At 47.7% G+C, this 26,420-nt stretch overlaps 2 protein-coding genes across 7 annotated transcripts; one reads left to right on the top strand and one right to left on the bottom strand.

Annotated features, from left to right (window-relative positions):
* The first annotated feature begins 6,410 nt into the window (after positions 1 to 6,410).
* BLCAP (BLCAP apoptosis inducing factor) lies at positions 6,411 to 26,017 on the top strand. Of its 4 annotated transcripts, XR_009248982.1 has the most exons (3): positions 15,444 to 15,727; positions 16,894 to 17,064; positions 17,369 to 17,780. XR_009248982.1 is itself a non-coding variant. In XM_058685560.1 (2 exons), exon 2 carries the CDS (start codon positions 24,223 to 24,225, stop codon positions 24,484 to 24,486), a length of 264 nt encoding a protein of 87 aa, XP_058541543.1. In that variant the 5' UTR covers positions 6,411 to 6,631; positions 24,047 to 24,222; the 3' UTR covers positions 24,487 to 26,017. The 4 variants fall into 4 exon arrangements, 2 of the variants coding, with proteins under 2 accessions (XP_058541543.1, XP_058541542.1); XM_058685560.1 differs by lacking the exons at positions 15,444 to 15,727; positions 16,894 to 17,064; positions 17,369 to 17,780 and adding exons at positions 6,411 to 6,631; positions 24,047 to 26,017; XR_009248981.1 differs by having other exon boundaries at positions 14,614 to 15,727; positions 16,894 to 17,780.
* Positions 19,799 to 22,427, bottom strand: NNAT (neuronatin). Of its 3 annotated transcripts, none has more exons than XM_058685561.1 (3): positions 22,068 to 22,427; positions 21,051 to 21,131; positions 19,799 to 20,819 (listed from the first exon to the last, which is right to left on the bottom strand). In XM_058685561.1, the coding sequence occupies exons 1-3, from the start codon at positions 22,137 to 22,139 to the stop codon at positions 20,727 to 20,729; spliced, it is 246 nt and encodes an 81-aa protein (XP_058541544.1). In that variant the 5' UTR covers positions 22,140 to 22,427; the 3' UTR covers positions 19,799 to 20,726. The 3 variants fall into 3 exon arrangements, with proteins under 3 accessions (XP_058541544.1, XP_058541546.1, XP_058541545.1); XM_058685563.1 differs by having other exon boundaries at positions 21,056 to 21,131; positions 22,068 to 22,419; XM_058685562.1 differs by lacking the exon at positions 21,051 to 21,131 and having other exon boundaries at positions 22,068 to 22,403.
* Positions 26,018 to 26,420: the final 403 nt, after the last annotated feature.

The following is a 26,420-nucleotide window of genomic DNA, read 5'->3' as shown; positions in this document are numbered from 1 at the left end:
TCTCAAAAATAAATTAAAACATTACAATTTAAAAAAATATAAAAACATACTCACTCTCACCTCTCTATCCCCTCACCTCACCCTCAATTACTGGCAACCAGTGATCTGTTCTCAATGTCTTTAGCCTGGTCATTTCAAAAATTTTATGTAAATAAAATCATATAGAATGTAACCTTTGGGGATTGGCTCTTTTCACTCGGCATAATTCTCTAGAGAGTCATCCAAGTTGCTGCATGTATCCACAGTTAGTTCTTTTTTATTGCCAAACACTATTCCATCGTGTGGAGGTACGACAGTTTATTTGACATTAACCCATTGAAGGATGTCCGCACTGTTTCCAGTTTGGGGCTATTACTAATAAAGCCGTTACATATAGGTTTTTCAGTGAACATAAAATTCCATTTCTCTAGGGTAAATATCCAAGAGTGCCGTTGTTGGGTATATGGTAACTGCACATCTGGTTGTTTTTTTTTTTTTTTAACTGCCAAACGTGGGGGCACCTGGCTGGCTCAGCTGGTGGAGCATGTGATTCTTGATCTCATGGTTGTAAGTTCGAGCCCCACATTGGGTGTAGAGATTGCTTAAAAAAAAACAAATAAAATCTTTTTAAAAATCTGCCAAACATGTTTACCAGAGTGGCTGTACCATTTTACACTCCCACCAACAATGTACGAATGACCCAGTTTCTTCATATCCTCACCAGCATTTGCTGTTGTCGCTAGTTTTTATTTTAGGCTTTCAGATAGGCATATAGTGCTTTCTTGTGGTTTTAATTTGCATTTCCCTAATGGCTAATGATGTTGAACATCTTTCCATGTGGTTGCTTCCTTGCCATCTGTATATCCTCTTCCCTGAAATGTCTGTCATGCCTTTTATCCAGTGTCTAAGTGAATTTTTTTTTAATTTTTGAGTTTTGAGAGTTCTTTATATATTCTAGATACCAGTCTCTTAAGTATTTCCTCTCACTGTACACTTTATCCTTTATCCTTTATCTCTTGATCCTTTAATATAGTCTTTCATGGAGCAAAATTCATGATGAGGATTTTTACAGGAACTGCATTAAACTAACAGGTCAATCTGAGACCTGACATCTTTACCACGTTGATTGTTCCAATCTGTGAACATGGTATGTTGCTCCTTTGACTTCTCTCCTCAGCATTGTGTAATTATCAGCATACAGATCCTGTGTGTGTTTTATTAAGTTTGTGCCTTAGTATTTTATGTTCATTGGAAAGACCATAAGTAGTATCATAGACCACCCAGCTGGTATCCACAGAGAATTGGAAAAATTATTGATGTACGGGAAAACCCATACTTTAGGTGTCAGAAGTAAAGTACTGTGCACAGTAGTAGGAGTAGACAGAGTGTTTTTCCCTTTAAGAACCCCTAAGTATTTTATGGTTTATAGTGCTACTTTAAATTGAATGTCTAAAAATTAATTTCCAATTATTTGCTGCTAGTCTATAGGATTTCATTTATTTATTCACTTTTTTATTATACAACTTACTTGAACATTTTTTTTCAATATATGAAGTTTATTGTCAAATTGGTTTCCATACAACACCCAGTGCTCATCCCAAAAGTACTTGAACATTTTTTATTGTGGTAAAATACACATAAGTATTCGATTCTTTCTGATGCTAGTATAAAGGCAATTGTTTTTGTAATTTCCTCTCAGAGTGTTCATTGTTTGTGTATAGAAACACAACTGATTTATGTGAGTTGACTTTGTATCCTGCTACTTTGCTGAATTCATCTATTAATCCTAAAAGTTTTTTGGTAGAACCTTTAGGGTTTTCTACAAATAAGATCATGTCATCTATGAACAGAGATGACTTTACTTTTTCCTTTCCAATTTGGATACCTTGTATTTATTTTTCATGCCTAATAGCTGTGGCTAGCACTTCCAGGACTGTACTGAAGAGAAGGGATGAAAGCAGACATCCTTGCCATGTTCCTGATCTTAGGAGGAAAAGCTTTCAGTCTTTCACCATTGAGTGTGATGTTTGTGGTTGTTTTTCATATATAAATTTTATTATGTTAAGGTGGCTGCTATTCATGGTTTGTTAAGTGTTTTTTCTCATGAAAAGGTTTGAATTTTGTCAAGTGCTTTTCTGAATCAGTTGAGATGATCATGTGACATTTTTTCTTCATTTTGTTAATGTTACTCTAGGAATAAATCCCACTTGGTCATGGTGTATAATCATTTTAATATGCTGCTGAATTTGGTTTGCTAGTATTTTATTGAGGTTTTTTGCATTAATGTTCATAAGGGATATTGGTCTGTTTTGGTTTGTTTGTTTGGTTTGGTTTTTTGGGTTTTGTTTTGTTTTGTTGTTTGTACTGCCTTTGTCTGGCTTTGGTATCAGAATAATTCTGGCCTCATAGAATGAGTTAGGAAGGGTTCCCTCCTCTTCAATTTTCTGGAAAAGTTTGGAAGGGTTGGTATTTGTTTTTCTCTAAATGTTTGACAGAATTAAGGGGTGCCTGGCTGGCTCAGTTGGTAAAGCATGAAACTCTTGATCTCAGGGTCGTGAGTTCAAGCGCCATGTTGGGCATAGAGCTTACTGAGAAAAAGAGAGAGAGAGAGAGAGAGAGAGAGAGAGAGAGAGAATAAGCTAATAAATGTTTGGTAGAATGCAGCACTGAAAGTATCAGGCCCAGAGCTTTTACTTTGTTGGAAAATTTCCGATTACTGATTCAATCTCCTTACTAGTTACATCTCTATTCAGATTTTCTATTTCTTCCTGATTTATCTTGGAAGGTCTTATGTTTCTAGGAATTTGTCTATTTCATCTATAGTATCCAACCTGTTTACAGTACTCTCTTATAACCCTTATTATTTCTCTAGAATCAGTAGTAATGCCCACTTTTATTTCCAATTTTAGTAATTTGAGTCTTTTCTCTTTTTCTCTTAGTCCATCTAACTAAAGGTTTGTCGATTTTGCTAATCTTTTCAAAGAGCCAACTTTTGATTTCATTGATTTTTCCCTATTGTTTTTTTATTTTCTATTTCATTTATCTCTGCTCTAATCTTTATTATTTCCTTCCTTCTGCTAGCTTTGGGTTTAGTCTGTTCTTTTTCTAGTTCCTTAAGTTGTAAACTTAAATTGTTGATTTGAGATCTTTCTTGTTTTTTTTTATTTTTTAATGTTTATTTATTTGTTTTGAGAGAGAGAGAGAGAGAGAGAGAGAGAGACAGATCATGAGTGGGGGAGGGGCAGAGAGAGGGCTGATGTGGGGCTGGAACTCAGGAACCATGAGACCATGACCTGAGCCAAAGTTGGGGGCTTAACCGAATGAGGCGCTCCTTTATTTTATTTCTTTAAAGTTTATGTATTTACTTTGTGTGTATGAGAGAGAGAGAGAGTGCGTGCATGCACATGCAAGGGGGGGGAGGGGCAGAGAGAGAGGAGAGAGAGAATCCCAAGCAGGCTCTGAGCTGTCAGTGCAGAGCTCCATGTGGGGCTCAAAGTCACAAACCGTGAGATCACGACCTGAGCCAAAATCAGAGAGTCAGACGTTTAACTGACTGAGCCACCCAGACTCCCCAAGATCTTTCTTGTTTTTCAGTACAAGCATTTATAGCTATAAATTTCCCCTTTAACACTGCTTCTGCTGTGTCCCATAAGTTTTGGTATTTGTGCCTTCATTTTCATTTCTTTTTTTTTTTTTTTTTTTTAATTTTTTTTCAACGTTTTTTATTTATTTTTGGGACAGAGAGAGACAGAGCATGAACGGGGGAGGGGCAGAGAGAGAGGGAGACACAGAATCGGAAACAGGCTCCAGGCTCCGAGCCATCAGCCCAGAGCCTGACGCGGGGCTCGAACTCACGGACTGCGAGATCGTGACCTGGCTGAAGTCGGACGCTTAACCGACTGCGCCACCCAGGCGCCCCCATTTTCATTTCTATCTAAGTCTTCTCTAATTTCCTTTGTGATTTCTTCAATCATTGGCTATTTAAGAGTTTATTGTTGAATTTCCATAAACTTTTGAATTTTCCAGTTTTACTTCTGTTGAGCGACCTCTTTTTTTAAAATGGGAGAGTATAGCATGTTAGCGCCACGCTCCTCGGTAAAGAGAAAGGAGTATTTATGAGCTATTAGAACAAGCCCTTCATCTCAGTGCTGCTCGGTTTTGGATGAAGATGAAATTCTAAACAAGAAAGTAATTAGAGGATTCTCATTTTCAGATTTTTTTAAAATCCAGCAGTGAGAATCTCTCTTTATACTCAGAAAGTCCTTGGGTTCATTCATTAAACAAACATTTACTATTTCACCAAACATTGCGCCAGAAAAGAAGAGTTACACCAATGAATGAAACAGGGGAACATCCCTGCCCGCATGACGCTTCCATTATAGAGGGGGAAGACAGACAATGAACCATAAATATACTAAATAAATAGATTACATAATATGTTACAAGGTGGTAAGAGCTACGGGAAGAAAATAGAAACAGGGTGAGAGGGATCTGGGTTCGGGGCTAGGTTGCAGTTTCAGAGAGGATGGTCAGGGTCAACCTTGTTCCATACATAGGCCACGCTCGAATAAAGATTTACAGAATGTGAGGGGGTAAGCCATGAAAATACCTGAAGGAAGAGCATTCCAGCAAAGGGAAGAGCCAGTGCAAATTTGAAAGGGGAGCGCATGTCTGGAATCTTCATCCAAAACTATGAGACTGGAGAGCGATGGAAGTGATGTCAGAAGGGTAGAAGGGAGATGGCTCATGGGGAGTCTTATAGGATTTAGGATACAACTCTGGAACAGATAAAGGGGCACTGAGGATTTTGAGGAGAGTTTTAACACGATTTGACTAATTTTGAACAAAATCACTGGGGCTGCTGAGTCTTGACTGTGATGGAGAAAGGACCCCAGTAGGGAGGCATCTGCAGTAATCCAGGTGAGAGAGGATGGTACCTTGGATATTAGTGGTAGAAATGGGGAGAAGTGGTTGGATTCTGGAGATATTTCAAAGGCGGAGTCACAGAGATTGACCAGATGTGGAAAAACAATCAAGGATGACTCTAAGATTTTTGGCCTTAGAAAATAGAAGGATGGCATTGCCATTGGCTGAGACGGGAAAGGCCACAAATAGAGCAGATTTCGGGGGGGGGGGGGAAGGATCGGGATTTCTGTTTGGGACACACTGAGTTTGAGATGCCTGTTAGACATCCAAGTGATGGTATCCAGTAGACAGTTGAACATTGGGAGTTCAGAAGAGTGACATGAGCTCCTTCTCTGATAGGGTTGGACAGTGAGAATCAATTCCTTATCAAAATGATGTCATTACATTTGCACAACAAGCTTTTGTTTCTGGAAGCCATCTGAAGCAATCTCCAGAATCTATCCTTCCACCGAGGGTGCCAAGTTATTTATCGATGTCTGCAAAGCGATGGGAGAAGGGTTCTTATCCACTCACAGCTGCCTGCCAGCTTGTGAAAATACTCACAACGATCTTTCAATTCAACGCTAAAGTGTCTCTTCATCTTTGACAGACTGTGTGGGATTGGTGATCTCCCTCCTAAGGCACAGGTGCTTGTGTGGGACCCCAGAGGTCACAGGGCAGCCACCGCTTCTTGAGTGCTTACTGCATGCCATGCCCTGTGCTGTGCCACTTGGCGCGTCTGCACAAACACATCGAAGTGTCACAACTGCGCTGGGAGGGAAGTACTATGCTTATAGCCATAGAGCTGGGGAACCTGAAGCTCCAACAGATGGAGTGATTTTCCCCAGTTCACATAGTGCATGAGTGTTGGAGATAGGACTAGAGTGCTTTGAGGGTCCCTGGAGATGTCTTTGAAACAGCTGCGGTCTCCTGGGTCAGAGCATTGAGGGCTGATTCCAGGTGCGAGGCTTTGGAGGCTCCAACTTCCCACTCGGAGCATTTGCTGAGGGCTGGGCCACCCGGCACTCCAGGACTTGGAACCACTCCGGACTCCTGGGCCTGGCCTCGGGATCAAGGTTCTGGCTAGTCTGCAGCCCCCATGGAGGGGCCATGGGGGCAGGGCAGACCCTGCTCGGTGTGTACCGGAAAGACACTAATGATCAAAACAAGAGGACATCACAGCCACTGCTCTCATTTCCTCTCATTCCGCAGACCTTCCCTGCACTACCTAGAATGCCCTCTCGCCCACTTCTGAGAATGCTGGACAGACTAAAAGTAGGGTGTGGGGGCAGATGGGTTTTTATTGACCATTCTCCTGCCTGAAACATCAGCTTCTCTCTGACTGTGGCCCTGATAATCCTCGAGATCCCCTCCACCCTCCTCCTGCAGTGTCCAGCCTCATTAATAAGAGGTGACAGATGGAAAGAGGAGGTCAAGGTGATCATGGAATTAGAGTAGGGCTCAGGGAAGACGGGGGAGGTGGCATTCTGACAGGGTTGGTGGTGAGGTGCCCCTCAGACTCGGAGGGTGACGCAACCACCCACAGCCCTCTTAACTATTTGTGTTTGGGACTGGAGATTAGTTTCTGGGATGCCATTAACTGTCAAGCAGGTTGCAGACTGCACAAGAGCACTCAAGCAAGGAGAGACTAAAATCCAGCCGTTGGCCCTTTCACTGTAGAGCCGAATCCACCCCGAAGAAGGGGTGACTTTTTCTGATTCACACAAAGACAACATATGGGCTAGAGGTAAGCCCGTGCATTAAAGACCGGATCTTAGAATGTTATGTGCAAAGCTTAAGTGTTTTATTTTGACTTAAAACATATAAATGTGTATTTACTCTCCAATCTTTTGATATAGGTCCAAGGCCTTTTCTTTGAGGAGTCCACGGGTCGGAATTCCCATTCATTACCTATGTCTATAATTTCTAATTTTGGTGTCTCGAAAGTGCAAGGGACTCTTGTGAAGTGACCCGCAGGCAGAGGTCTTGCCAATTTCTCTCTCACAGCTGTCCTGTTCGTATCTAGTTACAAAGCGCTATTTTTACAGTTTGCCATTATTGGGGCCTCACAGACACCTAGCTAGATCCCAAAGCTTCTGCACGGCTGCCTTTGTCCATGGATATTTGCAAGATATTGTTGCTGAAGGGGGTACCAGCGGAAGACCTCACGTGCTGCCACCTTACTGGTATCTTTCCTCTACCAGTTTTATCAAGCATTTACTAGATGCCAGCTGGATACTAAATATTTTTCATGCGTTTTCTGCCACACTAGGAGGTCAGATCTGTCAGTCCCATTTTACAGGTGAGGACCCTGAGGCACAGGGAGAGGGAATGCTTTGCCTTGTTTTCTGACTGCACAACTCCTATGTTGACTCAGTTCTAAGACATATTTTTTTTCACATTGCTAAACTTAGGATGTCGACGAAATTTAGAATAAATGAAGAAGCCATGATGTGTAAACATGCTTTTAAAAACTTGTAAACTTTTAGTCTGAAAGCATTTCAAACTTACAGAAAAAGGCACAAGAATACTGCAAAGAATTCCCATATGCCCTTGACCCAGAATCACATATATTATTAACATTTTGCCACATTTACTTCAAAATTCTCTCTCTCTCTCTCCATATATATGAATCATTTGAAAGTAAGCTACAGACATCATGCCTCTTTTCCCCTAAACATTGCCCAAGAACAAGGAATATGCTCTTACACATAGTGTAACTATTAAAATCAGAAAATTTAACACTGAACAATACACTATTATCTGGTTCATAGTTCATAGCCTACATTCAGATTTTGCCAACTTTTGGGGCGCCTGGGTGGCGCAGTCGGTTAAGCGTCCGACTTCAGCCAGGTCACGATCTCACGGTCTGTGAGTTCGAGCCCCGCGTCAGGCTCTGGGCTGATGGCTCAGAGCCTGGAGCCTGTTTCCGATTCTGTGTCTCCCTCTCTCTCTGTCCCTCCCCCGTTCATGCTCTGTCTCTCTCTGTCCCAAAAAATAAAATAAACGTTGAAAAAAAAGATTTTGCCAACTTTTCCGGTAACGTCCCTTACAGCAGATTTTTCTAGCACCAAATTCAATTCAGAATTACATGTTGCATTTTGATGTTGTATCTCTGTCATCCCTTTTAAATTCCTGTCTTTTCTTTCTTCCCGTTGACATTTTTGGCGAGTCAGGCCAGTTACTTTGTAGAATGTCCTAAATTTCAATTCGTCGGGTTGTTTTCTCACGATTTCATCCAGGTTACACACTTTTGGCAGGAGGACCAGGTACGTGATAGCTTCTCGGTATATCCCATTGAGAGGCACATATGTTGGCTTGTCCTATCAGTATGATGTTAACCTTGAACACTGGGCTAAGGTGGAGTCCATCAGGTTTCTCCACTATCGTGATCGCTCTTCTTTTGTAATTAAAAAGCCATTTGGAAGGAGACACTTTGAGACTGTGAATATTCTCCTAGCAAACTTTCAACAGTTTTAGCACCCATGGATGATTCTTATTCCAGTTTACTGCTATTACAGTTGCAAAGCTGTGATTTTCGTATGCTATCACCCCTTCTATATTTATTAGCTGGCATTCTGCTATAGGGAAGATGTCTCCTTCCTCTCCCATTTATTTCAAGAGTAGAGACTCATGGATTCTTCTCACATTAGTCAGTGGGAAATAATGCATTACTGTCATTATTTATGCTGATGTTTTATTGTCACTGAGGCAGGATATGAGCCCCGGTCCATCTGATGGCAGAACCTATGTTCCAGACCACTCTTCTATGCTCCACTCTGTTTACTAGCTTTTACCTTGAGCACACTGCCTAAATTCTCTAAAACTCAGCTTTAATACTGGAAGGATCTAAGAGACACGTGTGACACATGACTGAGATTCTAAAGGGAAAGTCTGTGGCATTGGCCCTCTGCTGGGTCCTAGGACAACCCTCGTTCCCTGCCAGGCCCTCAGCACCGTTCTGTTCAGTCAAGTTCAAGTTGCACCAGCCTAACACCTGGTCCTCTACTAGGGGCTTTGTATACACAGATGAGTGAGACCTGGCCTCTGCCAGATTGAGGCTGCTCCACACCACTGCGTCCCAGGGAAAAACAATGTGGAATAGAGCCACAGCTGAGCCACGATGGGCTTGTAGCACGAATGAGACATAAACATTTGTGGTCATCAGGCCCTGCGGTTTGGGATTGGTTTGTCCCTGCAATATAACCTGTCTATTACCCCCTGTCCTAGTTTCTGAAAGTACAATTAGGACCAAGGCAGACTTAGTTCCTGCTTTCACGGAGCTCACGGTCTACTTGGGAAGATCGAGGCTAACCAAATGAATAGTTATTTTTTTTTTTCAACGTTTTTTATTTGAAGAGAGAGACAGAGCATGAACGGGGAGGGGCACAGAGAGAGAGGGAGACACAGAATCGGAAACAGGCTCCAGTCTCCGAGCCATCAGCCCAGAGCCTGACGCGGGGCTCGAACTCACGGACCGCGAGATCGTGACCTGGCTGAAGTCGGACGCTTAACCGACTGCGCCACCCAGGCGCCCCAAATGAATAGTTATTTAAGCACAATTATGTTAAGAGCTACAAAGGAAAAGCACTTGGTACTGGGACATCATCTAACCAGGGTGCCTGACTTCATCGAGAAAACCAGGGAAAGCTTCTAAGGAAGCAACAGTAAAACTAAGAATGAGTCTGAGAGGGCCTGGTAAAGAAAGGCAAGCGAGATATTTCAGCAGAGGGAACAGCATGTGCAAAGGCCCTGGGAAAGGGAGCCTTCAGGTTTCCTGCACTTTCCAAGCTTGCTTCTTCAAGTGCCTCTCAGTTCTGTGAGCCCAGAGATCCTACTGATACATTTCCTTTGTGCTTAAATTAGCTGAAAGTCTACTGCTTTCCACCAAAGAAATATACACTGTGTACTTTAGGCAGGAATTTTTGGCTACAGTCTGTACCCAGAGTCAACATCAACCCAAGTCTCTCAAATAAACTCCCACCTCAACAGACTCCTTGGCCAGAAAGAAGTTCCTGTGCTGAGTATATGTGGGCTCATCTGGCTTCTCCAAGGAAAAGTCGAGAGTACCCTTTTGTGCAACTAAGGATCGAAAAGCAATCTGATTTCCTTTTTTTGTTTGTTGGTTTAGTTTTGTTGTTGTTGTTGTTGTTGATTCTTTGCAACAAGGCATCGTTCTACAGAGTGCCAGGGGAGCAAAGCCCAGCAGAGTCTCTCAGCCACACTCCGGCACCCATTACCTCCTCCCATCCCCATGTCAGGGGTAATCTCCTGGCATAACCTGAGCCAAAAAGAAAGAAAAAAGAATCTCTGCCCTCTGGGAGTTAAACTCCCCAAGTCTTCTCTTTCCTCAGCCTTACCCATTTCAGTCAATCCTTCTATTTTTAAAGCCAAAATCCCAGGAATCATCCTCAATTCTTTTATTTACCCCCTCACATTTGAGCAGTCATCCAGTGCCGACAGCCCTGCCTCCAAAATACATCACAAATTAGCCCACCTCCCTGTATCACCACGGTCTCCACCCTGGGCCAAGCCACCCCACCTAGACACTTATCTTGGCCTCCCCACTGTCTTCCCACCTCTCCTCTTGCTCTCCAATCCATTTACTTTATAGCTAGAGAGATCTTTTAACACAGAGGGGTTAAAAATGCAGACTTCAGGTCCATGTGGCCTGGAGTCAAATTGAGCTCGATCACCTGTGGCTGTGTGGCCTTAGGCACTTGACTTCATCTCCCCGAATCTTCTTTTCCTGGTCTTTAAAATAAAGATAATACAATCTGTTCATTATAGAATTACACTGAAGACTAACAATGTCAACGCTCAGTGTCTGGCACACGGGAAGAGCTTAATACATCATTATTGTTCCTATCATTAATGGGTTGAGGACGGGAAGAATATTAGGCACTTGCCCACATTACCACTAGATGTCGCCACAGTCCTTGCTAAAATAGCAGCACTTGTTTCCCAAGTCTGGACCAAAAAAAACCAAAAAACAAAAAAAACAAAAAAACAAAAGCTTAGAGTTGGAGAAACTGAGGAAAAAACCAGCAGGGACCTCTCAAGTTCATGAAAGCAGGTCCAGGATTCCAAGCCACTGGTCCTGCCCCCTTAAGGATGGCAAATTCCACACCAGGGCTCCCACAGCTCATCCTGCCCCTGGAATAACCTGCTATCCATTTGAACTAACAGGTACCCGTGAGTGCTAACTGCGCGACAGGACCCATTCTAAGCATTTTACAATATGAACTCACTGAATTGCCAGAAATAACTATAAGAAGTAGATTCTAATGTTTTCTTCATTTTATGGATGGGAAAAGTGAGGCACAGGGAGGGTCAGTAAGTTGCTCAAGGACACACAGCTAGAAAATGCAGAGTGGGATTAAAACCCTGGCATTCTGGCTGCAGTCTGTGCTATCCTAGAGCTTACTTCTTTGGTCACCTTGGCAATAATGTTAATTGTTACATTTTAAATCTTTTGATATCACATAGCTTCTTTGATGATTTAACAAATCACTGCTGTTCCATTACAGGTTACCTTTCCCCAGTCTATGTCTTGGGAAGGAAACAATGTTGATTTTCAGAAAAAGCGATTGTCAAATGGTGTGATTACATAGGAAATTAACTATTGTAGTTTCACAAAACATCACTCTATAAACAACATAACCTTTTGCTGATTCTTCATCATTTAGCCCTAAGTTTGCTATCCAGTCCCAACAGAATTCCATGGACTTGGTCACTGGCTAAATTGGAGGCTTGGAGGACAAATGAGAAAGGAAGGAGCTTGGCCAGGTCTTTAATTCATTCACTCATTCATTCATTCCACAGTGACCACGTCCTACTCCCTGCCTGGCCCTGTACTAGGCTCTGAAGCCAAGAAATGACCCCTACATTAGCCCTGCCCTCAAGGAGCTCACAGTCCAGTGAGAGTTAACAGACAGGAAGTACGCACACATTGGCCCTGCTTAATTGGCCATCTCTCCAGACCGTCTGTAGATGGAGTTTGTCTATTCCCTCCATTCCTAGCATAGTGCCTGGCCCATGTTAGGTACTAGATAAATGTTTGCTGAAATGAATACAAAAGCTCCATGGAGCAGGCAGCAATTTGATCTGGGGCTTTGAGGATTAGAAAACTCTTGACAGGTGAAGACAGAGGAGAGGACACACCCTCTCAAGAGGAAGAATGACAGGGTCATTGTAGAAAGATCATCCTGGCTTCTGTGTGGAGAATGATGGCTTTGGATGAGATGCGGGGCACTTAGAGGTTGGTTCAGGGCCCAGGGGTGAGTGGATGGTGGCCTGGACCAAGGCTTTGGAGGTGGGGACAGAAAAGGCCTGATGGAGGATTGAGGAAGGATGGACAAGCCTTGGGGAGTGTGGAGCAGGAAAAAACAGGAGCCGTGGGTGAGTCTGGCTGTCTGGTGGAGCAGAGCAAGTTGGAGAGGACTTGGAAGGAAGTTGAGGTCTGTTGAGCAAAATTTGGGGGCATAAAGACCCTTCAGGTCCCTCAAGTCAGAGCCCAGCTTTGGTGTCATTTCTACCACCTGGAACTGCCATTGGAGGGTAGAGCAGTCTTGTGGATACAGAGGAAGCGAGCCAGCTGGGCAGGAGCCAGCCACATGTGAGTGAGAACCCCTGCCTCACTTTCTGCAGTTTTCTGGGGCCCCAAGGGGAAGAAGGCTGGCCACGGAGGCTTTGTCAATGCCCAGACCTAGCATGAAGGTTACTGGAAGGCAGAGTCTCTCCAAAAAGTGCCTTCTGATTCTTGCTCAGCAGCACAAATCACATACCGTGGATTGGGAGGACATCGTCCTCTCTTTTATTATATTTTATTTTTCTTGGGCTATAACACACATAAAGTATATAAAGTCTCCTAATCTTAAGGTATAGCTTGATGAATTTGTGCCCATGTAGTCACCAAGCAGATTAAGATATAGACCTTTTCCAGCATCCCAGAAAAGTCCCTCTTATTCCTTTTCCATCTCTACTCCCCTCCCCGTGACCCAGGTAACTGCTACTCTGATTTCTATCACCATAAATCATTGTTGCCCACCCTTGAACTTTATATATGAACGGAATCATTCTATATGTATTGTTTTTGTGTCTGGATTCTTTTAGTCAGCTTAATGTCACTGTATGTGATATTAATCCACATATCACATGTCAGTATATTGTACTTTTATATGTATAATATAGTATTCCATTGGACGAACGTGCCATAATTTGTCAGTTCTCCTACTGATGGACATTGAGCTATTTCCAGTTTAAGCTATAAATAAATCTGCTAAAATTCTTTCGTGAGTCTTTTTGTAGACATAGGCACTCATTTCTCTCAGAATGAATACCTAAGTGTGGAAATTCTAGGTCACGGCAGAGGTGTATGTTCGGATTTAGTAGAAACCGTCGGTTATCAGAAGTGGCTGTACCAATTTCCTCTCTCACCAGCTGTATGCAAGAATTTCAGTGGCTGCACGTCCTTGTCTCTACTCCGAGACTCCTCTTTTCTTCCAGTGTTGGGTACTGGAACACCAGAGATTGGAATGGGTGCATTGATCCCTCAGCCCATTAGCAGCAAGACAGACAGAGGCCACATCCAGTTTGTTTCTCAGCTGGGGGAGGAGAGGACATCTTGATGTGGATGTGACTCTAGGAACTGGGGTAGTCATCTTATGACCATGAGCATGAAATCATCATGAGGATAGCAGATCAAAGATGGAATTAAACCTGGGAGATGGAATGTCCATGATGACACTGCACTGCCAAGCCACTCAATTAATTTGCCATTGGGTGGCAGCCTTCTTATGTTTAAGCCAATTGATTTGTGGATTTTTTTTTTTTTTTTTTTGGTGGTTTTCTTTGTTTGTTTTGTTTTGTTGGCGGGGGTGGGGGACTTATAAAGGATATAGTCTATTAGCCCTCCTTTTAACCAAACCCAGTGGTGCCATTTCTGTCCTCTACAGCAATCAGCCCCACTGAGCACTTTCTCCTTCTTGAAACCTTCTCGTTGGGATCCCATATTCACCTGGTCTTCCTCCTACCTGTCTGGACACTGCTTCTCAGCTTCCGTTCTTGGCTCCTCCTCCTCTGTCTACTTTTTTTTTTTGTTTTTTTTTTAATCTATCTTCCCTCCCTTGGGATCTCATCCAGCATCATGATCCCATCCATCACCTGTGTGCCGATGTTACCCAAATATGAATCTCCAGCCCAGACCTCTCTTCTGAGTTCATCTCATATAAAAATGCCTGTTGACCCTCTCCACCTAGATGTTGCCCAGGCATTTCAGATTTGCCTTCTCAAAGTCAAACTCTGTATCCTCTCCCTTAATTTGGTCCTTCTTCAGGTTTCACTACCTTAGGGAAGGGCTCTTGACTCCTTCCTACTCAAGGCAAAAACCTAGATGTTCTTGCCATTGCCTTAGCACACACCCACATGCAATCTTTCATCCTTTACTTCTCTACCTCCCCAAACTGCCACCCTGAGTCATTGTTACTTTGCAGCTAGAAAGTTGCAACAGCCTTCTAACTGGTCCCCCCACACCTGCTCCCAACTGTCTTCCAAGCCATGCAGCCAGGGTAGCGTTTCAAAAATCCAAATTTGTTATCATTCCCCTTATGAAAATGGCTCCTCATTACTCTCAGGATAAAATCCAAATTCATTTGGTACCATTACCTGCCCTACTCCTTGCTCATCCCTCATGCCTCTCCCCCCCCCCCCCCCCCCCCGCCGCCCCCAATCCTTCCCACCTCATCTGGCACAAATGGTTCTTTCTGCTTAGTGAATTTCCCCTCTTACTCTTGCCCTGCACAACTCCTAACTGTCCTTGGTTTCTCAATCTAAATGCCAGCTTCGCAAGGATGATCCACCCTTACCCTCACCCTATGTCAGGACCCCATTCATTTTTCATAATCCTCCTTACTCTCCCACCGCGCATCCCATGCTGCATAACTATATATTGATTTGATTAATATTATTGACACATAGTGATTATTTGGTGACTCTTTCCTCCTCCACCCGCCGCCCCTACACTTCACCCCACTAGAATGGCAGGTTGGAGCAGTGTCTAAGCCACCCTCCACTCCACTTGCTTTTAGCAATGCATTTAACAGAGAGTAAGCGCTCAAGGAATGCGCTTAATTAGCTGATAAATGACTCATTCAATCCCCCATAACAACGCTGTGGAGTAGGCATTTCATCAGACCTAGGGAAGCTGGGTGAGAACCGGGGTAGGCAAGTTGCCCGAGGTATAGTGAAAGCGGAGGAATCAGGTCCTGCCCCACGTCTGGTCTTAAATTCTGAACCTGGTTTTTCCGCTCCTGAACTTTGGCCGCTTGGTGAAAGAGCCAGGGAGGGGGCGGACTTTGAGCCACAGGAAGGTTTTCCCGGATGACACGGGTGATCCGCATGGGGCATTGGAATCAAGAGTTCACCCACGGAAACTAAGGAACGCCCCCTCCGCTCTCAAAGAGTAAGGATCACAATCTGCTGCATATGCATGAGGGGACCATGAAACCGTGATTCGGGACTACCCAAGACGCGCCTGATTGGAAATTCTTCGGGCTTGAAGACTTGAGAACCTCTAGAATTCCTCACACATACATAGAAAGTTTTCAAAGGCTCATATAAACCGGACGTTGAGGGAATATCGGGTGAGGACGACCCAGGTTTGGGTCTTTTGATCAGGCGTCTGCTGGAGGCAGCCCGATCCCAGGAGGGGTCCTCGGTCTGCTCCACTAGAAGACGAAGGGGGCGTCTCCCCGGCTTCCTGCGGCGTCGGCGGCTGCTGAGGTGGAGGCAGGCTGCGGCAGCGAAGGCGACAGTGGCGGAGGCGCCATGGCAGGGCTCGCAGGTACCGTGGCGTCGGCCTCCTGGGGACGGGATAAGAGGCCCTCAGTGCGGCGGTGCCGCCATGTTGTCCCCTCGGGGTCACCTTAGGCGTCGCCCGGTCCCTTTCTGGGGTTTTCCTTCCGCGCACCCTGGGGGCCACCCCTGTCCGGTGTCACGTGATTGCCCTGTGTGGCCCCAGCCTGGGCCTTGGGGGTCCCTTTCCGGCCCGAGGGCGGGTCACCGGACCCCTGGGTCTCGGTCTGGCCTCCAAGGTCAGCGCTCGCCTGTCTGTTCCCAGGAAGGGACAGATGGAGCCGGGGAGCGCGGAGCTGAGGGGCGCGACTACCGCGTCTTCGGCCCGGGGCCCACGGCAGGGGTCCCGGGTTCTGAGAGTCCTGCCACTCTGTCCCCGCCACTTAAATCGCATTTTTTAAATCAGAAGGGGCGTGGGGGAGAGGGGAGAGAGGGGTCTTCCCCACACATACAGGCACCCGCTTTGGTGTCTGAGGTGATGAGGTAATAGGTTGACGCTCTGCCTTGAGTCGCGGGTGCTTCTCACTCCCTCGTAACTTTTCAGGTCTGGACACCCGTTCCCTTTTCTCCAGTGTATATGGGGAGTGGCCCTCAAGGGCAGCTGAAGGAACGGAATGCCTGGCACACCCGTGGCCTAGAAAGAAGAATGGGGGCTGGGGAACAGTTGCTTTTTCCTTCCCCCTTCCCCCGTCCCAACCTTCTGTAAATTCCTTCCAGGCCTCCGTGTTCCTTTTCAACGCTAAATGTTGGGACAGCCTGGGGTCTGTCCTGGGGAGGAAATGATCTTTCTGTTTATAGGTTCGGATCGTGTTTTATCCCTTTCAGGGAACTGGTGTGTTGGGAACAGCTTCTGTTTGCCCTGCCTGACACGGTCCAACCATCCCCTCAGCCTTCTGGACGGCAACACCAAAGCCAGGACCAAAAAAAAAAAAAAAAAAAAAAAAAGTTCCAGCTTAAGTGCTAATGCCAAGTGTTAGATCTTGTCTATGTGTTTGTTTCAAATCACACAGACTAATTAATGTCAAACAAATCTGTTACCAGATTCAGAGGCCTGGTCAGTTTCCAGTGACCAGATCAATTCCATAGCTGAAATTGGTCTTGTTAGAATTGCTGCCAGAAACAGCTTAACCTTTTATCTGTAACGTGTTGTTTCAGAGAGGAATCTGGAAGTCTGGGTTTGGCTGTCTTTTTTGTTGTTCTCTTATCTTCGAAACATATGCATTCCATTTCAAGCCTGTCACTGTGTGCTATATACCAAGGATCATGCGTTGCCTGCCTCTTTGACTTCCTGTTCTGGGAATGCTCAGGAATCGGGATCCTGCCGGGGTACGGGCCCTGTGGGAGGGAGAAGGGGCGGAAGGGAGGGCGAACCAGATCCTTCTCAGAGAAGGTGGTGACCTGTCTCTGGGGCAAATAGAGGAAGTCAGAGGTCACCAGGGAAAAAGAGCGTGTTGCTAAACCAATGTTTTGTGTGGTGTGTGCACGCTTGTGCACATTTAAATCTCGGGGGGTAAAACTAACTGCAAATTCAGAATTTCACTTTAGGATGCTGGCTCCTTTGTAGACACGGTTTGAAAATAGGTGATCTAGCACATGGCTCTCGGCAAACCTGCTCCCTCATCCAACCCAGGTGTAATGAGCTGTGGCTGTCCTGCATGAAGCTTGGGAAACTCTCCGCCCCCTCAGTCACAACCCAGATGCTCCACGGATAGAGATGACACTGTCACATAGCACCCCACACCTCTGAAAGCCACGGTACCCAAGCCCTCCTGGAGCTTAACCTGACTGGTTAGGCTGAGACACTAACGTCTTCTTGGGGTATTAGTGCCAAGGATCGTGCCCGTTGGTGTCCTGCAAAGCCATTCCAATCCCCTCACAACTCATCTGCTGTATCCTTGGTCTCACAGGGGCAAAGCCTTGTGGTGGTGGCAGAAACAGTTTAGGAAGAAGGGAGGCCTGTGGACTAAGGGTCTTGCAATGAAACTCTAGTGATTTTCAACTTCTATCATTGCTCTCTATCAGAATAAAATGTTTTCATGGTATTGCTTCTGGAAGAATTTTTGTAAACAAGGTGTGTCTGGACCAGACTTCTAGGCACCACACAGGAATAGAAAGTGAACGCATTCCCTCTGTCTTCTCCAGTGGGCTGTGTTTGCTGCCAGAACATGAGGGTTTGGGGGATGAGGGGTGAAAGTGGAAGAGTAGACATTGCACACTCAAGCCTACCCATGTGGATGCAGGCCACCAGGACAGCCCTTGCCTGGAAGTCTGTCATCTCACCATGCCACACGGATGGACGGATGGAGCGGCCCCGCAGGTGGGCTTTGCCAAGATTATCTAGAAAGCCCCCAGGCTGCCAGCAGCCTCCTGGCTTTTAAAGGGGGCACAGGAGGCTAAGGGGAGAATGCTGTGTCCAGAGCAGCCAGACCCTTGCATGCCCATCTACCTGAACCTGGCTGCCTTATAACTGGGCTGAGGTTAGAGCATCTGGGACAGTGGGGCTGTGGGCACACCCCTCGAAGGCTCTGAGGGGAGGCAGCCTTCATTGAAAACACATGGGGAAATGTTCATGGTTCTGTGGGTTTAGTGTGGAAAACCACAGAAACTCCCAGTCGAGGCCTGCCAAGGTACAGCTTCGGAAGGGAGGTGTGGGCATTGCCTGCTGATGAGTCACCCCGGGGCAAGAGGAGACCTGTCTCACCTTCAGGCTATAGTACAAGCGGGAGCCACCCAGCCTAAGGAAGATGGAGTCTCTCATTATACATCCCTACCCCAATCCTGATGAGTCCTGATTGGCACTTTGGTGACAGAATGTTTCTAGAATCCTGGAGTTCACTGGGATCTTAGCAGCCCTTTTACAGAGGGGAGCTAAAGGTGAGGGGTAGGAGGTAACCTGGCCAGCTTCCCTGGGCTGATTGATGATAAAGCCCAATACCGGAACTGAGGTCTGCCCCCTCCACCCACGTAATTCTCTGATGCTGTACTGAAGTTATAGATGCCTCTAGAGGTGCTTGCAGTGGGTTTAGAAACAAGGGGGTGCTCAGAAGAGGGGAAACATTATCTGGCTCAGGGTGGGCAAGGTGCTTTGTGCCCCAGAAGTGTTTGTGACAACTGTGACTAAGGGATTTGAGGAAGTGGCAGAGAGAGAGAGAGATTTATGGCCCTCCAGATTCTCCCTTGGTGTTGACCCAGGAACAGGTGTATAGTGACAGGGACACATGAAGCCAGAGACAAGGCTGAACAGGCAGCAGGGCCATTTGGTGAGGCAGTCAGCTGACCATGCGAAAGGAGTCCTGAGTCACTCAGGAGTGAAAGAGGGGAGAAAGAAGTGAGGAGCCAGCCAGCCCACCCACCCTGACATGACAGGGGAGAGCCCAGGGCCAGGGACCTGGTAAGCACCCCTAAAAATATGGAGGCTAATGCCTACAGAAGTGAAGAACCCACTCATGGAGAGATCTGGAGAGTAGTAGCGGGGCAGGGCAGAATGCCCTTGCAGTGGTCCTGGTAGAGGTTATACGGCCTAGAGGGATAAGCTGGGCAGGGGAGGCACCACACCATACCTCTTATCCCATACTCATTAAGCCAGTGCCTACCCTGCCAGTGCCCATTTCCTTGGGGCTCCTGGATGGAGATAAAATTTTGTGTTGTAAAGTCCTGATCGTCCCTTGGTCCTTAGCACCCCATCTTGAGGGCTACTCCCACCTGTTGCCTCCCATCTTTCCTGCTGATTACCTGCCACGGCCCCTTATTCCAGGACAGTGAAGGCACCCACCCCTCTGGGTAGGGGAGATGGTCCCTGATTCTGAGACCACAAACTGAGATGTAGACTTTTCTCTTTGGAGTGGGGAAGTGGTCCTTTTTCTCAAAACAGCATTAAATGAAGTTGGAACTGAGTGTGTGAGGGTCCCAGCTTATTCCCATTTTGTTGCCTCCCCCCTCCCTCCCTCTCCCAAGTAGTGTGCCGCCACACCCCCCCCCCCCCCCCACACCCACAGTGGGTGCATCAGCCCGGTCTTAGGAGTATGTTTCGAAGCTGCAAAGGAGTCACAGGAGACAGCTGTTTGGTGCACCTCCACCACCCCGCAGGGTCCTAGGACACTGTGCGAGATGGGGGAGGTACTGGTTTTTTATTTTTTGTAGAGGTGGTCCCTGTCCTCCAGGAGCTTACAATCTAGCTGGGGAGACACAACTAATGCACACTTATACAATCAGTACAATTAGCGATTACCACAATATTGACCACAACTGCGTGAGACCAGGGAAAGCAAGATCAGTGAGGGGCTAGGGGCTCGGAGAAGGTGTTTTAGTAAAGATGGGACTCATTTACTGGTTGAATAAGTCCAAATTTAGTGACATTTCTTTGGGGTGGGCTTAGAAGGCAGTGGCGGGGGGGGGGGAAGGGGAATCGAGGGAGCAAAGGCAGCAAGGCTGGAATGCACGTGTTGTAGGCAAGGGACAGTGAGAGGGCCCCACTCTATTTCTTAACCCTCTTCCCTCACTCTTGCCCTCCAGTCCCGCCACACAGGCACGCAGTTGGCGCCTTGTCTGCTGCATCGAGATTCAGGGCTTCCGCTGGTGATGATGGAATGTCCATTCTGCCGGCTGGTATGGTTGTCTGGATCTCTGTGGTGGGGCCTGCTGGCATGGCCATGGCTGCGGGGCTGGGTTGGCGTTGTCCCGACTTGGTCCAGATCAGAATGCATTGCCTGTGCCCAGATCTCGGGGGTCTGCTCCCCCCACCCCCCTCCTCCCTCTACCCCACCCAGTGGTCAGAGGGGCGCAAAGGGGTTTGGAAGGGATCTGGTATTGTCGTCATTGTCGGTGCTGCTTCTCCGGGGGCCTACCGGCCCCTCACTGACCTTGGCAAATGCTCCTCTGGCGAGAGAGCACAGGGGACCCCCCATTCCTGCGCGGCACTGGCTCCCATGCTGGCCGAGAAGCACAGGAGCACCTGGTGACGCGGCCGCCCAGGGCTGGGGGTTGGGGCCTCAGTTGGGGGCTCGCTGCCGGCGCTCTCCCAACACCTGCCGCCCGGTCCTCGACACCGTGTACGCCAGCTTCTGCAGAGAGTACCTGAACACCTGCGGTGAGAGACCCAGGACCTGCCCTTAGAGGCAGGTACCCGCAGCGAGTCTGCAGCGCTGCCGTGCCCGCCCCCCACCACCCCCACCCCCCCCTGCCCCGCCTGCCTGTCGGACTTCGAGAGGCAGGCGCGGGCGCAGCTTGTCCACGAGTCAGGGCAGCTGGAGCTTTTCCAACTGTGCTGAAGGCTGCATGGCAGCAAGCTGATTGGACCCACAACTTAGGTATACCTCACTTCTCGCAATGGGCTGTGTCCCTGGAGGATTCCGAAAAGCGAATCCTACCCAGTAAATGCAGCATTCCAGGAACACCTTAAAGGAAATATGCGATTCCTTTGGCAAAGGGATTCCTTTAGCAGGGAATTCTTCCTGCAAGGGGGTGCTTTTAGGGTAAACGATTTTATGGGCAAAGTGCTTTCTTCTGATTTATTAATTTTTACAAAGCACTTTGTCTCTATGATTTCTTTTTTAAATACAGTGAATTGTCCTTTATTGGGAGCGCTTTTTTTCTCTTCCGTTTCTCCTGCAAAGAACCTTTTCTAATTGTTTTCTTCAAAGCGCTTTTATCCGATTCATTTTTTCTGTTAGCTCCTTTGTCTAATTTTTTTCTGCAATGCGCTTTTTATCTAGTGCATTTTTTTTCTGCCAAGTGCTTTTACCAGATTTATTTTTCCTGCAATGCGCATTTTCTCTAATTCATTTTTCCCGCGAATTACTTTTCTTTAATTCGTTGTGGGTTTTTTATGAAGTGCTTTTTATTTTTTCTCTGAGAAGTGCCTTTTTCTAACTTATTTCTCATCCCACCTTCGCAAGCGCTATATATGTTTTTAAAAGACAATTTCCCCGCAATGCGCAATTTTTTAAGACGGAAAATTCTGCTATGCGAGGGTAAAGTCTCTTCGCAAAACAGGAGTGCCCCGCCTCCCTCCTGGGGTCGAGTCTGGGTGTAGCGGGTTTTTCTTACCGCGTTGGTCGCTAAGAGCCTTGGCGATCGTCAGTGGCTGGCGCCCGCCGCGCCCCAACTCTTTGTTCCCGGCCGGGCGCGGGCGCACTGGGAAGGGTCTGCGCGTGGAGGAGGGCGCAAGGAACGGGCGGGGGCATGCGGTGCCGACCGCGGCACTCAGGCAGGCAGGGATCGCGGCAATACGGATAGGACGGGTCTGGGAGGCGGCAATTGCGACGTGGGCTTGCCGGTTAAGGGGGCGCGCATCCGGACCCCTCTCCCACCCGGAACCTGGGCACACTTACCTGCAGTAGCACGCGGAAAATGTACCAGCCGATGATGAGCAGCTCAGCTGAAGCTGCCGCCACTGCAGCCATGGTTCCAAGAGTGGTGGGTGAGTGGTTGAGAACGAGCGCGGTTCGCCGAGGTCCGCCGGTCTCGGAGTCCGCTGTTGGGCGCACTGCCGCAGCCGCCGTGGCCGCGCCTTAAGTATCCGCCCGCCACCCAAGTGCGCATGCGCGCTTGGGGGTGTCCATGAGGAGGGGTGGCCGGGGGCGCTCCTCATTCGCCGGGAGAGGAAAAAATAATCCATCTGCTCTTTCCACACCGACCCCCGCCTCCTGAGTTCCATCTTAGCCCCTTTCCAGAAGATTCCGCTGTGCCGCTTTTGAATTTTAGTGTAAAATGGAGGGGAACTGCAACTCTTGAGAAGCGCAAAGGGTTAGGGTAGGGGATGCACGTCTTTGGTGTGGAACCCCTCCCTCTCCGAGCCATGGCCTGCAAGTTTAAGCCCAGTGTCCCGTGACGCGCCAGAACCCACCTTGGGCATGGATGGGAAACCAGGAAAACATAACTTAGAGATCATCTGCCCCGCAGAGCAAATAAAAGGTGCCCCTTCCTGGAGCCTTGGCTTCACAGGCCCCTGGTCAGTACTCTTCTAATATTTGATGTGCTGTAAGCCTACATTCTCGGCTTCACAAGAGTCCCTGAGCACATAACCTTTCCCTCATTCCTCGCGTTCCGCTTCGTACGGTTACTACCACAGTGACTATTGTAGGAAAGTGAGCCAGAGCATTGAGCTCTAGGCGCAAAAGTGGTAGTCCCCGGGTATCTACCTTGTGGGAGGGATGCAAGAGGGATTGGTGCCTTTGTGTGCGTGGAAGGAATGGGATGAGCTTACCGAGAAGTGGTCGGCAAGTGCTGTGGGATAGTTTTCTGCTGGACAGGTCTTTTCAGCCTCCCTCTTCTGCTCCCCTCCCCCCAGGCCCTGGTAGGTCTTAACACAGCCAGGGAGGCTCTTTGTACCCGTTGCGCTGGGTGGCTGCAGCCTGGAATGGGGTTTTGCTACCGCCACCAGAGGGTTGTGGCTGCCGCAGCTCCATTTCCAGGCACAGCGGGAAGACCTGAACGCGGTCTGGGAGCTCAGCCCCAGCGCACTGGTGGCCTGCCGCTCCAGAACGCCTCTCCAGCAAGCTGCCTAGCACAGGGGCCAACTGGCATTTGCCCCTGTGTGGATAGAAAATTAATTTTGATTAAAAGCTCACAGAGGTCAGGTTCTATACGGTTGCCAGCAGCAGATGGAAAGTGTAAGTGATCCAAGCGAGGTCGGTGTGGATGAAGTAGCATGGTGATTTTTTTTTTTTTTTTTTTTTAATGTTGACTTTCGAAGAAGTTGGCTGGTTTGGACAAAATGATGCTGGGCTGCCATCTTAAAACAAAATATTTGGTAGTGCCGTCGCTGCGGCTTCGCAGAGCATGCAAAGATCCATTGCCTGCAAACTCCAGCCGGCAGCACGCTGCTCTAGTTCTCCCCTGAGCACCTGCTATGATAGATACTAGATACAGAATCCTATTCTTATTACTTAGGGGTACAGCACTGAGCCCATGGCCATCCATGGCAACCACAGGGCGGTATTGTGAGGTCTGGGCCCTTTGAGGACGGGCTGCAGCCCCAGGAGGCGATACATGATCTCTGCTGGGCAGGGCCCAGGCAAAGCCAGTCCACTGTGCCGGACCTGCCCGAAGAGCCCTCTGGCCCAACCCCGACAAGCCTAGGGGAGACACCCCAGGAGGCTTCCTGGACAGGTGATGTGGAGAGGAGTAGACTTCCATGGGTGGGCAGGGAGGAAAGGGCATTCACATTTGCTGTTGTTAACCATGATCCATTTTCCCAAATAAGTATACATTCTGTTCCTGTTTTTTTTTTTTTTTTTTTTTTGTCTGTCTGTCTGTCTGTCTGTCTGTTTTTTGTCTGTTTGTCTGTTGTGTTGACTTTTCTCTTCAGGATCCCTGCTGCCTTGGTGATCCCGGGCTGACAGCCAGAGAGCACAGCGGCTCAGCTCCTGGAGAGTGAGGGTTGAAGAAAGCGGAGGGCAGCTGCCTGCGCCCGCTGGCTCCCATTGGGTCGGTTCCTGCAGCGGTGCCCGGTGGCCTTGGTGAAGGCCCTGCCCGGCAGAGATCATGTATTGCCTCCAGTGGCTGCTGCCCGTCCTCCTCATCCCCAAGCCCCTCAACCCCGCCCTGTGGTTCAGCCACTCCATGTTCATGGGCTTCTACCTGCTCAGCTTCCTTCTGGAGCGGAAGCCTTGCACGATTTGTGCCTTGGTTTTCCTGGCAGCCCTGTTCCTCATCTGCTATAGCTGCTGGGGAAACTGTTTCCTGTACCACTGCTCTGATTCCCCGCTTCCGGAATCGGCGCACGACCCTGGCGTTGTGGGCACCTAACAGCCTGCCCTGTTAGCTTTCCAAGGAAGCAGAAGATGGGAGGGGAGGCATTGACATAGGTCATAAAGCATTGGAGTTTCAAATCCCGCAGCCCCGCGGGTGCCACATTCCTGACGGCGCCTTTTTTGGCCTGTGATGTTTTATCCTTATAATGTGAATAATGGCACTGACCGGTGCTTTTATTGTAGAGTCCTATAGTCGTGGGTGGTCTTGTGATTGTGTGTGTTCTGTCCCCATCTCGGTTCCTCCCCTCGCTCCCCAAGGCTGGCAGGATGGTCACCCGCCTCGCCTCATTCCTGCGAGGAGTCTGCACCCATCCCGGTCAACCGTCCCGGCATGACCTGGGCAGATAAAATGCCAGTCTCGTCACCTCTGTGAGCCCTCCTTGTCAGGGTCTCTTCCCTTCCCAGAATGTTACCAACCCCTCAGTCCCTCTCCCGGTTTCCCTTTAGTTCTCTTCTGCCCCTTTCCTTTTTGGGGGAGCACCTGTCCAAGACAGGGCTCATTTTTGCACTTATCTCGAATTTAAAGAGATTGCTGACGCCCGAGAGCCTCGCTTTTTCATCCTTCTTTCCCCGGTCAGCAGGCTAGACAGAAACATGTCTTGACTGTTTGTTGTCCACAGATCTCTGGTATTTTCTCCACTTCATTTTTAAGAAAGAAGTAACAGGGACTTGTTGCTCTTTCACCTGGGTTTCTGGGCTCATGCTTACCAGCCCAGCCTCACTTTCTTTGCCCTTCCTCCTGCCTTTCTCAACTGTCCTGAGGAGGGGGGGCCTCATCGTGTCTCCTGTGCATGCTCTGCAGGATTGAGGTGTGGTGTGTCCACGTAGATCTAGCAGTCCCCAGCTGAGTGAATGGAAGAGTGCTTGTGTGTTTTTTCATAACAGCCATGATCCCCTTGATAGGTGTTTGAATATATTTTGGTGTGCCGTGAGTGTGTGTGTGTATGTGTGTGTGTGCGTGTACAAATACATGTGTATATTCCTTTTAAAGAAGCTTTATCGAACGTGTTCTGATTTTGAGGTTTAGCAACAGCTAGCTATAGCAGGTGCCGCTGCAGTTTTTATTTAGCATGGGGATTGCAGGGTGACCAGCATGCTGGACTCCGAGGTGGTTCAGACAAGACAGAGAGGAGCAGTGGCCATCATCCTCGTGCCAGGAGCTCCTTCAGTCCTGCGCATATAGACTGTACGTTACGAAGAATACACAGGAAGACTTTGTGACTGTCACTTGCTTTTTGCTTTTTCTGCGCTTCAGTAACAAGTGTTGGCAAACGAGACTTTCTCCTGGCCCCTGCCCACCGGGGACTAGCATGGTTGTCCGTCCAGTCTAAATCATCCATCCTTCTCTTGCCTGAGTGGGAAGGGCGGTGGGCCAGGCAGAGGACAGAACTGGAGGCAGTCCATCTAGGGAATGGGACCGTGAGGCCACACTTGTGGAACATTTGGACTGCCATTCTGGAGCTTTTATTTCTGGTGTGTTCGTTGCACAGCTGTTTGAAATGTTTAATAAAGCTTTATAAACTTTACTTTGTGGTTTTATGTGGCTGCAGTCCATTTGGGTCGTGGTGTTGGATTTCTAAGTTGGTGGGGGACAGAGGGTAGCATGGAGGGGCTGAGTCCTTGGCGCCAGAGTACCTTAGCCCGAAAATTTGATCTGCTCTCTGGAGAGCAGATGGTGGGGTTGGGGGAGGGGGAGCAGGGGGCAGGCCAGGCGGTGAACAGGAGGGAGTCTCAAAGTTTTTAGAGATGAGACATTTGTGTTTCTCAGCTCCCATGGCTTCTCGCCTGAAACTGTTTCCCTCCATAGGAGATTTGAGTAACCGATCCCTTGACAAACAACTTAGGACAGCTGGAGCTCTAATCATCAAGGATTTTTATGGTGCTGCTTTTGAAGTAAAAATAAAGTGAAACCCCTTATGGCATTTCAAG

The sequence above is a fragment of the Neofelis nebulosa genome, chromosome 9, assembly GCF_028018385.1.
Source record: "Neofelis nebulosa isolate mNeoNeb1 chromosome 9, mNeoNeb1.pri, whole genome shotgun sequence".
Classification (NCBI taxonomy): domain Eukaryota; kingdom Metazoa; phylum Chordata; class Mammalia; order Carnivora; family Felidae; genus Neofelis; species Neofelis nebulosa.
Note: the sequence above shows the minus strand (reverse complement) of the source record. Positions and strands in the feature narration are given on the sequence as shown.

Coding starts and splice junctions, on each gene's coding strand:
- NNAT (XM_058685563.1), bottom strand. CDS start 22,139: ATGGCTGCAGTGGCGGCAGCTTCAGCTGAGCTGCTCATCATCGGCTGG. Junction 21,132..22,067: donor TTTTCCGCGTGCTACTGCAG/GTAAGTGTGCCC, acceptor ATTTCCTTTAAG/GTGTTCCTGGAATGCTGCAT. Junction 20,820..21,055: donor GACACAGCCCATTGCGAGAA/GTGAGGTATACC, acceptor CTCTCACCGCAG/GTGTTCAGGTACTCTCTGCA.
- BLCAP (XM_058685560.1), top strand. CDS start 24,223: ATGTATTGCCTCCAGTGGCTGCTGCCCGTCCTCCTCATCCCCAAGCCC.